Source organism: Taudactylus pleione, unplaced genomic scaffold (genome assembly GCF_031769625.1).
Source record: "Taudactylus pleione unplaced genomic scaffold, aTauple2 ptg001594l, whole genome shotgun sequence".
Taxonomy (NCBI): domain Eukaryota; kingdom Metazoa; phylum Chordata; class Amphibia; order Anura; family Myobatrachidae; genus Taudactylus; species Taudactylus pleione.
In genome coordinates, this window is record NW_028285991.1 from 201846 (window position 1) to 220033 (window position 18188).

Consider the following 18188-nt stretch of genomic DNA (forward strand, 5'->3'; position numbering starts at 1 on the left):
GCATGGACTCTGCTGCACAGACTATGCTGCATGTTTTTATTTAAAAACAAGGGGATTATTGTGACTCAGCAATCTTCTTACTTCTCTACTCTTAAAATGTGTGTTTATGACTGGATAACTTCGCTAAGATAAATTTTGACCCAACAATAAAACATATAGCCGAACTGTTAAATAATTGGTTGGGTTTTGAGGTTTCCTGGCTGGGTCGCCTTGCGGCATTTAAAATGATGATTTTGTCAAAGTTAATGTATTTATTTCGCACCATTCCCTTTTCGGTCCCGAAACACTTTCTCATTAAGGCTCGCAAACTAATTGTGTCTTATATATGGAAAGGTAAAACACCACGGATAGCCTACCAGCGTTTGACTATACCTAAAATCCAGGGAGGGTTACAAATCCCAGACCTAGAGTTATATCAGTCAGCGTGTTAGTTTCACAAATTAGTGACTGGTTTCTTCCCCCTAACACTAAACCTTGGGTTGACTTAGAAAGGGTTTTAATGAAAAAGTTCCCCCTAGTAGATTTAATTTGGACACCCAAACAATTACGTCCTTTATCGAATAATACCCCTAGGGCCATAATCGACTCTCTTAAAAGCTGGGACGACATGATACTTCAATCTAAATGTATCAAACTGCCGGCTAAATCCTTATCTTTAGCCACTATAGCTCACTTGATCCCGGATCTACCAGTGGTGATTTGGCGTTCTTGTGGGATTGAAACCATCGCTGACATTTCGAGTTCTTCCTCTCTAATTCCGTTTTCTCAAATCCAATCTCAATTTCAACTGCCTCCTGGAGAGCTTTTCTCCTATCTTCGCATTCAGCATTGGGTGGCTAATTTAATAAAAGTAGGTGGCTCCTTGGAATTACCTTCGGCTGTTATCTTGGCTAAATTAAAAAGAGGTAATTCTAAGGGCACTATTGGTTTTTGGTACTCCATGTGTCTCGAGGCCTGCCCTCCAGTTAAGTCCAAGTCCCAAGAGCAATGGGAGTCTGATCTTCAGGAGGCCCCTACTCCCATGCAATGGGAATCTATTTTCTCTACTGCCCACAAATTGTCCAAATGTTATAACCATTTAGAATTACAGTATAAAATTCTCCATAGGCTATATTTCACTCCAGCCAAATTACACGTAATATGGCCAACGCAATCAAAATACTGTTGGAGATGCAATATGAGTGTTGGAGACATGTTTCATATTTTTTGGAGTTGCTCTCATATCCAGGCTTTCTGGAAAGAGTTATTTGATTTGATTTCCAAGGTATTGAAAGCTAATATCCAGCCATCCCCCTCTTTGGCGCTACTTCACGTTTATCCTGTAGATATGCCCAAAACTGACTGTTATGTAGTGGGTCATGTTCTTTTAGCAGCCAAGACAGCAATAGCACAACTATGGAAATCATCTACTCTTCCTTCTATTCATAAAATTATGCATTAGGTAACATCTGCTGTTTCGCCATTGAGGTTATGGTTTAAATGGCAGGAATTTGCAACTGTTGGTGTGGGTGCAGACCTCTGCTTGGAGATATGCCTTCTACATGAAAATAATTTGGGCATTGGTCTTTACGGGGATTTAGGCATTCTGAATATGATATAATTTATATGTATTGTATAATTTTTTTTTTATGTACTGTGGTACCTTCTCTTTCTCTTTTTCTTTTTCATTTCGTTTTTTTTTTTTTTCTCATTTTTATTTTATTTTCTCCCCTTGTTTTATTGTATTCTTATGTTACTTATTTTATGTCATTTATATGCAACTATTATAATTGTAAGTAATGTGTCTTTACTTTATTTTCTTCGGTTGTATTGTGTTTTTCTTGTTGAAAAATTAATTTAAAAAAAAATTTATTGAGAAAAAAAAAAATGTGTGTTTAGGATCATTGTCCTCAAGCATATAAATGGTAGCATATAGTTTATGTTTATTAATGTTGCAACTGTCATTATTAATCTCATATGTTATTTTGATCATCTTTGTTAAGACAGGTCAGCAAGGGAATCTGTACATTTGAGAATGTGTAGCATATATGTGAGAGACCAATACAGGATCAAGTGAGTAACAAGAATCCAATGGTAGTGCAGTCAAACCTGCTTTGATTGATATTGTGTGTTCAATTTTGGCACTTCTACTTTTTAGTTCTGATCACATACTTACTTTGTAATGGACCATATGTTGCTTAAAATAGTTGTAGGATGTGTAACATGTTATATTATCCATCATCTCTTTCCCATGCCCACTGACCAAGGGTGGACTCAACTTGGTGTATAGGCTGGGACAATTGCTTTAGAGAGGCACGCACAGCTAATTAGTTTACTAAGACAGCATAGCTTTTTGCTGTCTGCATGAGTGTCTCCACCTTCATGGCTACTTCCCCTCTATTTTCCTTATAACCCTTGCTCAGGCTATTATGGCTCATCCCATTATTATGGCAGAAGTCAATGTGAGTAGCTTCCATTTAATTGTATTGTTGCTCCAAGGTGTGCTAGCTGCACAGTAATAGGCCTGGCCAGTAGAGAAGGAAGTGCTCAGATACCACTTCTGAATGGCTGTGACTGTTCAAGGCACAACTCTTGATCCCATCCCTAACTGTCATGTTGCAGCCTCTGTTGAAAAAAGACATAAGCTGATTGGTTGGTAGTTTATTACTTCCCAATTTATCACTTTCCAGAGCTTTGTACTGCCCCCTGGTCATTTGGATAATGCTAGTTTAGGCAGGCCCGGTGACAGGGGACACCAGTACCAGGCCCCGAGGTCCAGAGGGGCCCCGAAGTCCAGATGGGCACAAAACAGGGCCGCAAACTCACTGTTCCAGCCATGGCTGCTGGGACCTATAGCCGCCTCCCGGCCCCAGCTCCCTTGTAGCCTGTCCCGGGCAGAGCTGAGCTCTTCCAGGTGGCTCAGATGCAGCCCAGGCCGAGCATGACCTTTAAATCTGCAACGTGGCAGCATGACATCATAGGTCACATCGCTGCATGTCTTCTTAACCAGGGCAGAAGTGGATAGATCCCCGGCCGGCCATCAGGTGGTAAGGAGTTGAGGCTGCTGTTAGGGGATAGAGGATAAGCAATAGGGGCTGGAGACGGAAGAAGGTGAAGGGGCAGAGGAAGGTGATAGGGGCTGGGGGCAGAAGGTGACGGATTGGATGCAGAGGAAGGTGATGGTGACTGGGGACAGAGGAAGGTGTAGGAGGCTGGGGGCAGAAGGTGAGAGGGGCTGGACGCAGAAGAAGATGAAGGGGACAGAGGAAGATGAAGAAGGCTGGGGTCAGAGGAAGGCAATGAGGGCTAGGGGCAGAAGGTGACAGGGGCTGGAAACAGGAAGGTGAAGGAAAAGAGTAAGATGAAGGAGCCTGGGGGCAGAAAAAGGTTCTGGGGCAGATGAAGGTGATGGTGCCATGGGACGGAGGAAGGTGAAGGGGACAGAGGAAGATGAAGGAGGCAATGGGCAGAGGAAGGTGATGGGGCAGAAGGTGGCAGGATCTGGATGCAGAGGAAGGTGATGGTGTCTGGGGATGGAGGAAGGTGAAGTGGGCAGAGGAAGATGGAGGCTGGGGGCAGAGGAAGGTGATAGGGGCTGGGGGCAGATGGTGACAGGGGCAGGGGGCAGAAGGTAATAGGGGCTGGATGCAGAGGAAGGTAATGGAAGGTAATGGTGCCTGGGGATGGAGGAAGGTGAAGGGGCTGGGGATGGAGGAAGGTGATAGGGGCTGGGGATGGAGAAAGGTGATGGGGGGCTTCTGGGCTGAGGATGGTAATGAGTGGTTGAATTTGAGGAAGGTGATGAGGGGCTGAGAACTGAGCAAAGCTAGCTGCAGATAACATCCCTCCTACCCCTGAGGCATCCACAGCACTGTCATCAAGAAGCAGGGGCGTTTTAAGAGAGGAGGGGGCTTGTGTGCACTCCTTGTGCAGCGCCCCCTCCTCTCTCCCTGGTGGCTGGCAGCCGACTGACGCGGCTGGCCAGCCACCGGAGCATTAGTAGATTCCGGGCACTAGAGTATGCCCGGAGTCTACTGTGCAGGCGCAGAACGGCGAAAAAATGACCACGGTGGCCATTTTCCGGCATTCTGTGTATGTTCAGTAGACTCTGAGCATACTGGAAAATGGCCGCGGGAACGGGGGTGGTGGTGAGAAGGTGGGGCCCCCAGAGGTATGCAGTCAGGAAGCCGACAGTTGAAATGCCAACCGCAAGTCTTCCCGATGGTGCAATCCCAACAGGGGACTAATGATAGGCATCGAAATCCTGACACCTATCATTATCCCTAGGCCGGGAGCCCAACACCCGGCATACCAAATGAAGCAAAGCTGGCATGGACAGCTGCGGGGGGAGGGTTAGGTTAGAGGCTCCAGGGTGGGACTTAGGGTTAGACACCCCACCAAGAGATATATGGTTAGGCTAGGGGAAGGGGGGTTAGGCTTATGCACTTACGAGGGGTGGTTAGGAGCCCAACACCCGGCATACCAAATGAAGCAAAGCTGGCGTGGACAGCTGCGGGGGGAGGGTTAGGTTAGAGGCTCCAGGGTGGGACTTAGGGTTAGACACTCCACCAAGAGATTTATGGTTAGGCTAGGGGAAGGGGGGTTAGGCTTATGCACTTACGAGGGGTGGTTAGGGTTAGGCACTGGGGGGGAGTTTAGGGTTAGGCACCCCTAAGGGAGGGTTAGGGGGTTGGAGAGGGTTAGTTATACTTACCTTAATTACCTGTCAGGATCTTCGCTGTTGGGGGTCTTCCGGCGTCGGGATTTGAACTGCCAGTCATGTCCGGCGGTCATTCATACCTATCCCCCCCAGAGACATCAGTGTACCGGGCCCCGTGATTTCTGTTGCCGGCCCTGAGTTTAGGCACAGTGAGCTAAGTACTACACTAAACAACAAATAACAAATTTATTTTACATCAAAGTGCTATATTTCATTAAACATATTTTATGATAAAACCAAGAATAACAGCTAAAATAGCACCATCATATACAATTGAAATGCTTCTCCTAATGTATAATTGCTTCATGGAGGCAGGAGTATGCCATAAGTAAAGTACAATGTACAAACACAGTGACATGTACATAGTGTACAAATGTAAAAATACATCCATTTATACAAGAGAAATTAAATAACATAGGGAATTAATATGAGCAATGCTAGCCATAGATGTTTTCATTTTATGTAGCATACTGAGTAATCAATAGAGTCTCAATAAAGACAATTAAAAACAGTCCCAATACCTGTTAATAATTAATTAATTTAAATCAAGATCATTATCGGGCATCTTTGATAAATATAGCCAGAAGATTACCAATATCCACCTATGTGTGCTGACCTCTTCTGACCTCACTAATAGACCCCACCTACACTGTAATCATTTGGCCGAGTGTGTTGCAGGTTCATTTGAAAAACATATCTTAACATAGCCAAGAGGATGCTGATTGAGCTACTGTCAAAGAAAGATGAGTTTAACAATTTGTTCTTTTATTGCACAAATTTACTAATTTTAAAATAATAACAAATTTAATAACATTAAAGACAGTGATGTTTACCCTCAAAAAACAACTTTTCTGATGAAACCGAGCATACCAGAAACAATGACAACACCATTAGCTCACTTGCTAACATATTCTGTAACTGTTAAAGATTTTTTTTTCTGTCACCAACCTCTACAGTAATTAAAATCTGATGTTGATCTTTGCAGGAACAACCCAACAGGTTTCAATGTCTAATTTATTTGCCTCACCTAAGCATTCTAATTCTTGTTATCTAACTATGAACTTCCCTTAGCTCAGCAGGCATATACTAACAGTAAGGCTGATCTCTCTTCATTAAGCCGTATTTTACATTCATTACTTTCTCACACACTGACAACTGTAATCCGCTGCTGGAAGGTGTCACATTTAGCAGGTTTGTCAGACTAGCCCCATGTTGCCCTTTCACAAATTTTGTGCTGATAAGTATCTTCTATTACTTGCTAATAAATGTGGAGCCAGAGGATAAAATGCCTTCAGCACTTTATGCACAACACTTGTCTTTTACAACCCTTCTCACATAGGTGAAAACTATTTGAAATGTTTCAGTGTAGTAAAAGATTTAGTTTCAGAATAATAAAACTATTTCTACTCATTGCCTACAATGATTGCATTGCAAAAGATATTGAAGACTTGGTTTAGCATTGTTTGATTTAGTACAGGTGTGAAAAGTACTTTTTACATTGTAGCAAAACTGCTTGAATAGTGATATTAATTGTGTTGTTGAATTAAAAATGTTTTTGTATTGAAACAAATGAATTACAATAAGAAAATTGCAGAAAATCTCTAGCAGTGACTAAAGCAATTTTTTACATTTGGGTGAATAGTGTATGGTCTGAGAAGCAGGGCTATATACCATTTGTACTAGTTTGTACCTTCAGGAGAGAAGTGGCAATTATCAGCCCAGGGGGCAATACCAACCAACTGGCCAAGGTGGTATTCTGCTCATAAAAAAACATTACAACTAGCCCACATTCCTCATATTGTCTCCTTTACCCCCTAGGCCAGTCCGCCCCATTTTATGTTTGTATGTGTATGTCATTCTCTGTAGTTTCCCCGGTGTTGTAAAACTCTACAAGCAAAGCATTTAAATAAACAGTATAGATAATAAAAATATACAGTGATACTAATAGCATTTAGACATTTTAACACAGCTTCAAGAAAAAAAGGTATATAATATATATATATATATATATATAATATATATATATATATATATTTTTAGAATCAATTCTCAGGTATAGGGTCACCGCTTGAGGAAAGAAGTGGTATAGATTGTAAGCTTGTGAGCAGGGCACTCTTACCTTTATTTTTGTCTCTTACAACCCAGTCTTGTTGTATTAATGTTATTTCAAATTGTTAAGCGCAACGGAATATGCTGCGCTATATAAGAAACTGTTAGTAAAATAAAATAAGTACCGCAAAGTTTCAGCTCAATGATTGAAACAGAAAAAAAAAGAGAGAAATCTCTGGCACAGCTCTAACTGGAATAAAAATAAATGCCACATTAAGCCGATATATACCTGTACTGTAAATTGATAAAATATAGATGCTTTAATAAATAAGTATAAAAATACATATGAACAATGCAAATCAATAAATTATCAAACTGCTGTTTATACAATATTTATATAATCCAAGAGATAATGTATATTTAAAGTAGGGATGTGCAGGCTCGGTTCTACTCGGTTCCGTTCGGTTCTTTTTACCGAATCTTATTGGGTTTCAGCTGTCACGAGTTTTGGATAGCCAATAAGATTCGGTAAAAAGAACCGAACAGAACCGAGTAGAACCGAGCCTGCACATCCCTAATTTAAAGGTGTACTTGACCTATTATATATCCATAGTCCATGGTGTCATTTAAAAAATAAACACATTATGACTAAACATTGAAGATATTCCAAAGGTCATTGAGGAACCAAAACAGTTTAGGAGCGTACACACTAGACGATATGCTCCCTGAGCGATATCGTCTAGTGTTTCCCCGGCAGGGTGTGCTCAATGTCGTTCATGACATTGAGTACACCCACCTGAACGATATCATTAACGATATCATTCAGCGCAGGGCTCTCTCCCCCATTCCTCAACATGCAGCAACCTGACAATATCGTCAGGTTGGCCTGCATGTTTACCTGATGAACGATAATGACGAACGACCCGCGGGAACGCGCATCGTCGTTATCGTTCATCGTTTTGGTGTTAAAAATGGACGATAAAGTGGACGACTGAACGTTAACGATATCGTTATCGTTCAGTCATCCACTTTAATCGCCCAGTGTGTATGCACCTTTTCACTTCTATTATGCTTATTAGGTCAGAATGGACTACATATTATGGCTGTAGCCATTACATTTCAAATATGCACATGACATCTGGGATAATCCCTGAGGTCGCTCTCAAAAAATTAGAAACCTGTTAAAAGTCATATAGCTGCTGTACAATGGTTTAGTAGATCATTTGCATTTATAAATAAACATGTTCTAGATGTAAGCACTGCTTTCTTTCACTTTAAGATTATACGCTACCTGTACTACATGGATATTCATTTAAATTTCCATTAGATATCAAGTTATACATTTGCCAGCAGAACATGATTCAAATGTGAATTTTGCTGTACTCTATGAAGTATAATATTATCTTATATAAAGTGGCAAACATAGAACACAGGAATGTACATTAAGGGATCACATCATGATACTCATAAGTAACATACTCTGACATTAAGCAGAAGGTACAGATGTCCAAAAGAGCTTACAATCTAAGAGTTTGGGGGTGGGAGAAGTGATACATAAGGTAACTGGTGGTAGAGAAAGTGTGATTGGCTACCTAAAGTCAAAAGCATTATCAGCCATCCATATTACAGTAGCAATTGAAAGCTGTAATTTCTGTGCAGCTACTGTACTGGTGGTATGGTACAGTTAGAGAAACAGGGTAATGTGAAGACATTGAAGATGAACTAGAAGTATTATGACAGTCATTCGCTGGATAACATGATTGTCCTTCACCATTTCTCTTAACTATTCCTCCTTCATCTTCTGTTTCAGGAGCACATAGCAAAATGGCAGTATGCTTACTGCAGGACACAGATTTTGGATATATATTTGTAAAATTTGTGATGGCAGCAAGTAGGCCACAGCAAGCCCCAATGAAGGACCATAGATGAAAACAGCATTGACCGTGGATTCAGCAGTTGAACTGGGATGGTATTGTAGTAGATTTTTTAAGCAAACCTGTTCTTGGGGTCACTGATATCACCTTGTAATTTCCCGCTGCTTCACACTATATAATAAAAAAATTGTATCTGGCAAAAAAAATGAAACATCACCTGTAGAATATGTATAGACATAATAGTTTTTCAGTGTCTAAATTAGCAGAAACAGTGACTTATGCTTTCCTTTCAGGGCCTATTGCCTAAAAGGAAAATTGCCATCTCACATACAGTCTGCTTTAACTAGCCAGTGCACATTCATATTGTGATTGCTCATTTTGGTCATTTCTAACAAATTGTTTAAACTTTATACATAGGCCCATAATAGCAAACAATATGAATAAATTCATAATACCAATACAAATAAATAGAGGTGGGTTATGTATTTCTGCCCCTTAGAGCTTGCATTTCAGGTACATCCTACCAACCATAACCTCTGAGGTAGAGATATGGTGAGTGAGGTGAGTGCATTAACAAAGCAGTTCATTGGTCCAGGCTAGCAAAGAGAAACATAGTGAAGGCAAATAATGATAAGGGAGGAAGAAAGAGGTTTCCCTGCCTCTAGCTTACCTCTCTCATTGGTAAATGTACATCCTACTGTAGATACGTGCTCATCTCACCAATCCAACTGACCCAGACAATCTCTCCAACTAATGCTATATTTCTCTCTTCCCACTGGCCTCCAACTACCAGATCAATTGACTATTTCATTTTCTCCACTTTCCCTCCCATTGTCACCACCTTTCCTTCACTAAAATCATAATCATATGCCGTTGCTGGGTTCTCCTGCTTCTCCCTAGCCTGAGCTCATGCGGCATTAAACCACACTGCACATGTGCAAATGAGATGCCACTGTGCATGTGCCACCTGCAGCCCTTCCCCCATATATTCACGCTTGTTGCCACTTTGCACTCTCAATGGAACAGCATCTGTGCTGGCACAAAAGGTGGGACAGTATTGGTGCTGGCAAAAAAATATTTTTCATTGCAGGTGAAATTATTTAGAGGAAAAATGAAAATTTCAACTTTAATTCTAATTATTCATTTGTTGGTACCTTTTTATGCATTTTACCCTTTCGGGTGCAGTGGTGCCATATTTTCCCCTACCAACAGATTTTAGAACTATTTTTTTTCCACGCAATACTACTCCTAGTGCTTGCCTTGAATAGTATATTTGCTACAGTTGGTGGCATTCCACCTTTTAGTTGGAGCTACAGTACAAACATTCCTGACTAGAGAAACTTTAATTATGACCATGTTTTATATATGAATCATTCACCGGGTTGCTAGCTATTTTTTTTTCTTCTGTAACACTTCTGTAATTATATTGTCTAAACACTTATTTAGAATACAATGCAAATAGCACACATTGTGACAAGCCATGTATTGCTACTGTATACTCCTTTATTTTCTGTAACTATTTTTATCTTATTGTTATATACAAAAATATTGAATAAATGACATATATGTGGGTTTCTTAACATTGTCTGGTTTGAAATAATATATTTTGGCCAGTAAAAGGAAACTGATGCCTCAAACACATTATAATCAATAAAATATAGGTGAGAGAGGGAATAAAGAAGATCATTGTGGGTGTTTTGCTGTCTTATACCACTTTTACACTATAAGCAATAACCCGGGTTACTGTGCAGTGTAAAAAGGCCAGGTTGAAATAAGCTGGCATTTCAACCTTGGTCACGAGCAGGGTTGAACATGGGTTCAACCCGGCTCGTGATGCAGTGTAAACGGGTAACCCGGGTCGATGCGACCCGGCTCCCATTCACAAACATAGGAAGAGGTGGTGCTTGGAGATGATCTCATCTACAAGCGCCGGCTCAGCATGTGATAGTGGTGACGTCATCCACCTGGCAAGAAGCCGCGTCGGGCCGCCAGTCTGAAAGAGGTCTCAGCCGGGTTGCATAGGGTTGCACGAGTTTTTGTGAACAAAATCCTGGGTGAAAGGAGTATTACAGTATAGTTTGCTGCCAAGCAATTGTTGGTCTGTAGTTACATCCATGCGAGCCTTGTGCGCACATAAATAAATGCACCTGTATGCAGAGTTGTATATGGATGTGGCCGCGCCACCCCCAATCATCCCATCATCACTATCAGCAGGCATTTCCATCAGCCCTATCCTTGGTGCAAGAAGTGCATCTGTAATCAGATGGATCCCTGTGTATGCAGAGCTCTGCATAGCCCCCAATTCTGCCTACACACCCACAACATGCCCTCTAAACACTTAGCCTATGTGTGAACGCCCCATTGCTGGCCAGTTACACTGATGCAGCAGCAAATGGAGATGCAAATGAGATTCATATGACTCTAAATAGCCAGTAGTTGCTAACAGTCACATATACAGAAGGAAAGTAAAACATCATACAACAAATTCAAAAGGACAAATTTGCAGCATGCCGCAACTCTGTCAGACAGCAAGTTAATAAACAGTCACATATATAACAGCTTTGCTTACCAGCTCTACTACCTGTCTGACCTGATTTGTCTAATGACACTGTGAGACAAAACATTAATTTAACCTATACAGCCTAAACTGCTCTAACAAAGGACTTTAAAACTGCAAATAGTACAAAAGGAAATCAATACTGAGTTCCTACAGAGCAGATAGCTTGCAAGTGTCCTGGTATGTACTTGGATGTACTGGTTGTAAAGGAGAACATTATCAAAAATGCTTTATTTGGGGAATGCGTGGAATTTTGGTGTCATTTGGGTCATAATGCCTAAAATGTACTACAATACCACTATCTTCCCCGAATCCCCCACACACTCATTTGCTCCTTACAGTGACTATAGAAGGAAGCAATTTGTGATCAGGTCTGTGTGTATGACATAACAACAGCTGCTGCAATAATTTACTTCTGGTATCTACATGGTTTTCGGAAAGTTAAGGATAGTGGTTCCCCAGGTAGAACATCAACATCCCTGTGTAAATACAAGTTTTCACAATCAACGGATACATTTTTTTTACTAAAATGTATATATTATTTATGATGCTAAAATATTTAAATAAATCATTTTATGACATAACAAGTAACAACACAAAAAATAAAGCTCCCTACTTTCCATTTTTAATTACTCCCCCTATATATATATATATATATTTGTGTATATGTATATATATATATATGTCATTTTTTTGCATGTTTCTGTAGTGTTTGATTTTTAATTGTTTTGTGTATGTTTTGTGTATGTTTTGTTTTTAAAACATGTATTTGGTGCTCGCATATTGTTTTTAACATCAGTTTATTTTATTTTTGCATTTACTGTATTATATAGTCATGCCCTATTTATACCCCACGTACCTGTATGCATCTTTGGGCTTGTAAATACTTCATGAGAATTCGGTGAATGAAATATAAAGCTGCTAACATAACTGCTTTGTATTAAAACAAAACAAAGGTAACTTATCTGGCTATCATATTGTCAATGAAAACTTTAACAAAGCAATTTAAAACATTTTAATATAATTAAAACCACCAATTGTAAGTGTATTGCTTTATTATTACAGCTCTGGGTCATTTCCATTGTCTTCTGAAAGTGTTACAAGGTGTCACCTTTTCTCACATTAACCAATGAACTTCTCATTTAAGCAGTGTTATTGGTCACCAGTAAAATAAGTGCCTACCATTCCTACCAACCCCTATAAGTATCGCAAGTGTTACAGATAATCATTTGTTGGGAATACCACCTCTCTGTGAACATCACATTGGACTATACTGCTGGAAAACCTTTATCTTCATGGAATACAAAATACTTTGCATCCTGGCCACTGTTATAGTTTTTTGCCCATTTTTCACAGCATCAGCATGGTAAGTTTGTACACTACCAAAGTGAAGTTTTCTGTAATTCTTTTCCAACTGAGAAAAGGCTAATTATGTCACTCTTGTTCCAGGTCAGTCAACAACTTTCTGATGACAGGGCCAAAGGTAATTCAGAGTTTAATGTACATTTGACTTAATTATAGCTGCATCCCAGTACGCATACATACATATGTATGTGATCACGGTTTAACCATGTTATTTTACTTTACAAAGGCCTATTTGACATACTCTACAAGTGTGGCAGTTGGAGCACAGAGTGGCATTGAGGAATGTAAGTTTCAGTTTGCATGGGAGAGATGGAACTGTCCTGAAAGCACTCTTCAACTAGCAACCCAAAACGGACTCAGAAGCGGTAATTTCTCCTTTGGGGGCATTTTTTTTAGAATTTATTATAGAATTTTTACCACAATCATAATGGTTGACTGACTTTTATACTATTTTAGCGGTAACTTTGGGCTTTGACACAAATTATTAATTTATACTCTGAACAATGTATGTTTAATTTCAGAGACAATTTTAATAGTATTCCATTTTTGCTTTTCAACAAGCTTTTCACATTTTCCTGATATGAAATACTTTACACATTTAAACACATAGTACATACATTGTGTACCCTGCCCCGGGGAAGCCTGCAAATTACACTGCCAAAGAGTAGTCCTAGGAAGAGCTTCTAATGGTGCTACAACAGCTCTTCCTCATATATCGCAACCTATTGTATATTTCATGTTTGTGTCTAGATTGGGATCCCACACATCTGCAATCCCCCTTTTTGCTTGACTGTGAATAGGTATCTATTAGTATAGTGTAGCACATTTACTGTAAGAAAGGGGTAAAAGCTTTGAGCACAGTAGCATCACTGATAGTGCTGAGGACATTGATTCATTTATAACCAGCACACTGTGTGGGTTTTGTATGTCCTTCCTGTGTTTGTGTTGGTTCCTTCAGGTAATTTATTTGAATAACACCACCATAGTACATATCATTTATAGAGAATATCAAGCCATTGTTATCTATCCATGCCTCACTGTAGCTTATAGTCTAGATTTGAATTATTGCTTATTTGTATAGCAGCACCATACAGAATATTTATAGTGTATATTAAACCATTAACCAGTCTTTGCCCCCATTGGATGTTACAGTCTATTTTCCCTAACACATAAACACACACACACTAATCTATAAGTATGTTTTTGCAGTATAAGAGGAATCTGGAGCACATAGAGGAAACAGTGTGTGTTCATTTGAAGGGAATAGGGTGTACTGGGGCAGAGGCTGATGTGAATAATTAAATATTCTATGTAAAACGCTGCATTACATGTTAGTGCTATATAAAGGTATACATAAACAATGCATTAAGCACATTATATTTGACCTCTGGTCAGTGTTTCTTAAGACAGGGAAACAGGAGAATGTTTGTTAAGCCCATGTATAGTAACACAAATGTATGTGAGTTGTTATTGGAATTTCCCTGCCATTTTATTAATTGATTAGGCATGACTTGTATGAATAAAGATTTGCTGTTAATTTTGAGCTATGTATCAAATAATGAGAATATCATCTTTGTTTCTTTTCCTAGCAACAAGAGAAACCTCTTTTGTACATGCCATTAGTTCAGCTGGAGTAATGTACACTTTGACCAGAAACTGCAGCATGGGGGACTTTGATAATTGTGGATGTGATGATTCCAGAAATGGACGAATTGGTACGTTTTGTTGCAACATTATTTATGTTAAAGTTTATTTAAAAAGCAATGTGAGACATTTGGAAATGATACATCTTAATAAACGCACACATATATTATTCAGTGCAGAAATAGAAGAACAATGTGCTTTATTATGTAATTTAATATGTTAAAGGTAACATTGTAATCATTGAGGAGAACGTTGATGTTAATTGTAGGTGTAGAAAACATCTTTTATACAAGCAAAAATATTTGTTTTAATATGGTATTAATAAAATTGACATAACAATGTTTGTTATACAACTATTGGGTGCTACTTACAACTGAATCTCCACTGCACTATTTCTGAAATTATATAATCTGCAGAGCCTTTTGGTGTTTTATTTTGCTACTCTTATATCTAAAGTGCAGTAGGCACATCACATAGACATACTGTAAAGTGCATACTCAGGATATGTGTACATATTGCAGTAATCTTCACCAGATTATTGTACAAGAGATAAATACAGGAGCATAAGTATAACCATGTTAGGGGGTGCAGCCTCTGAGTGGCCAGGAATTGAGGGTGTCTGAAGATGCCTATTCATCTGCTAAACTGCCCTCACCCCACCCCTTTTTCATCCCCAGACACACTGGGCCTATGGGCTAAGGGAAATGCATCATACCCCTCAAAAAAAAATTGCTTAGGGACCTGCAATGCTACACCCCTAGATAAATAAGTGCGTATTTGATTTTGTGAATATCTCTACAGTATTTTGATCATTTGTGTTTTCTATATAAATTGAGTGCATGAGATGTTAGATATATTACATTACTTAGATTACCTGAATAGGTTTACACATGCTGATATACATTGTTGCTCTCTTAAGTATTTTAACTCTCCTTTATTTAGGAGACAGTTTTCATTCTTGCTATCAGCTGCCTAGTTTTAGCAGCCACTTTCCTGCTGTGTTGTTCAATAGCCACAAATTGTACTGCACAGCAGGGGAATACACTGAGGGGCTATTAAGCTAAACATGCAAAGTAACATCGCTTTCACTAGTTAAAACAGAGATCTATGAGTAACTATTAAGTTAATATATCATATTAGACTGATGTGTATTTTTTAAATTCTGAAGCCCTATTGTCCAAGATTGATTTAGATAAAGTTGGATTATATACTGCGCATTTTACAATTCTACTTTCCCATACTGTCTCTAGGTGGAAGAGGCTGGGTTTGGGGTGGATGCAGTGATAATGTTGAATTTGGAGAGAGGATTTCAAAGCTCTTTGTTGATGGCCTGGAGACAGGACAAGATGCCAGAGCATTAATGAACTTGCATAACAATGAAGCAGGAAGACTTGTAAGTCCATTAACATTTGTTTGCTAATTGTGTTTCTTCTTGACATGTTTCCTTCATTTAACTGCATTAAAATAGAATAGAAGCAGAGACATGCTGTCTAGTGAATGCTCAATGGAGGTATTTTCTAAATTCTTAGTACAGTATATTCACACTTTCTCCATTTGACATGTGCAAAATCAGGGCGGCCATTGCTGTAGGTGTTAGAGAAGTGTGGACTAAGAGTTCACATTTAGCATAATGTGTCTTTAGTTTGGGATTAAGAGCACTAAGACAATAACTTCAAAAATTTTATGGTTCGGTTGAGAGTTAGGCACTTGGTAGAGGGTTAGGTTGCTGGAGAGGATGGTTAGGGTTAAGCACTAGAGAGTGGGTTAAGGTTAGGCACCAGGGAGAGGGTTAGGGTAAGGCACTAGGGGGAGGGTTAGAGGTAAATAAAAAAAAAGTGTCGATCATTTAACCCTGTCGACCTTTTTCACTGTCAACTTTTTAACTTTTTTGCACTGTCGACCTTTTGTCAGTTGACCTTTTGCAGCTGTCAGCCTTTTGTCAGTTGACCTTTTGTAGCTGTCAGCCTTTAGCATGCCGACCATTTGGACTTGACCTATTGACTGTCGACCTTTTAACTGTCTATCTTTTAGACCACACCCACATGAAGCACACAAGTGTGTAAATTTGCAGCTCATAATACCATAGATAATGTAGAGATGTGGCTTGATAGTTTTAGAAGTAGATGTAAAACCTGCTTTACCCTATTTCTATACAATAGGGTTACAGTTGCTTGCCAAATAAATAAAATGAAACATCTCAAAATCCAATGTTTATCCCTTTACAAATTACATGGGAATCGTCTGTCCTGTAGTAGTTTGTACTGAAATAAAAAATGCAGTGCTACAAATAGATTGGCACTAATTTCTGTAATTACCATATAATATATCTGCGATCCTAACAAATTAAGGGCCCGATTCAACTTGGATCACAGTTGCTAATACGCACACAATCAGCCGGTTGTTGCGTTCTGTGCATGCGTGCACGAACTGACCTCTGCAATCAATATGCAGACCCATTTCATAGTGATTGACAGGAAGTGCCATCTGTGGATGGTGACGGGGGGTGGTCGGTGAAACACAGGCATGCCAGTGCGTTTGAACGGCATTGCAGGGCATGCATAAATTATCGACTGGGATGCCCTACGCAGCCTGAGGCCTGATAGCATGCGCTTAAGTTAGCAATTTCTGAGTAAGGTCAGAGCTTGTGCAAGTGTGCGTAAGGCTGCGTTGGTACTCTATTGTAACGATGGCTTTGCAGTTTTGCTAAACATTACAGATGTGTGTAAAGTAAGGTGGGCGTTCCTGTGTAATGCAACGACGGCATATCAATCGCAATGAATTAGCATACTATCGCAGTTGAACTGCGTGCGTAATCACAGCTGTGATCGCAATAGTGATCCAAGCTGAATCAGGTCCTAAAACCCATCAGCTGTAAAACAATGTTCAAACTGACAATTTTCCAAATTCGGCCTATGCTTACACACTAAACAGAAACTAAAAGGGCACTTATATATGCTAGTCATTTTATGCTCCTAGTCAAAATAATGCAAACTGCTCTGTTAGCAAAACTAGTTAAGCTTAAAATGCATAAATGAAACATCATTGAGTGTACTGAGGATATGTAATAGTTATTGTATACTTCCTTAATTTGCTCATTTATATAATTATTAGAAGACGTTTGTATTGTAGTTTCGTACCATTTTCTTATAACATTGAAATCTGCTTTAAGGGGGAATAGATACAATTTGTAATACCATAATTCTATTGCCTTTATGAGTGGAAGTGAAATATATATGTATGCTAATAGTATACCTCTTCTGCATATTCACATTTACAAATATGAGCTACAATATAGCCTGCATATAAAAGCCAAACATAAAAATAGCATCCACATTCATAAGCATGCAATACATGTTCCCTGAAGTGATATTCTGCATTGTGTATCTACCAGTTATACGAATACCATCATTTTCCTCATTTCATTCCTTTGTTTACGCAGGCAGTTAAAGCTACTATGAAGAGGACTTGCAAGTGCCACGGAGTATCAGGAAGCTGCAGTGTGCAAACATGTTGGTTGCAACTTGCAGAGTTTCGGGATATTGGAAACCATTTAAAAGTTAAGCATGACCAGGCTTTAATACTCGACATGGACAAGAAAAAAATTAGATCCGGTAACAGTGCTGATAACAGAGGAGCCATAGCTGATGCTTTCGGCTCTGTCGCTAAATCCGAACTTATTTTCTTGGAAGACTCCCCTGATTATTGCTTAAAAAATGCCACCCTGGGTCTCCAGGGGACCGAAGGACGGGAGTGCCTGCAAAGCGGTAAGAATTTGACGCAGTGGGAGAGGAGAAGTTGCAGGAGACTGTGTACAGAATGCAGCCTCAAAGTAGAAGAGAAGAAGATTGAGATTATTAGTAGCTGTAACTGTAAATTCCACTGGTGCTGCACAGTAAAGTGTGAGCAATGCAAGCAGGTCGTCATCAAGCACTATTGCTCCAAGAGAGACAGGAATTCTGATGTCTTCATAAAACGAAAGAACAGAGGACACCAGAGATAA

At 39.5% G+C, this 18188-nt stretch overlaps 1 protein-coding gene across 1 annotated transcript; it reads left to right on the top strand.

Annotated features, from left to right (window-relative positions):
• The first annotated feature begins 12474 nt into the window (after nt 1-12474).
• WNT8A (Wnt family member 8A) lies at nt 12475-18188 on the top strand. Its single transcript, XM_088464128.1, has 6 exons — nt 12475-12545; nt 12629-12662; nt 12771-12909; nt 14134-14259; nt 15439-15581; nt 17628-18188. Exons 1-6 carry the CDS (start codon nt 12475-12477, stop codon nt 18186-18188), a joined length of 1074 nt encoding a protein of 357 aa, XP_088320254.1.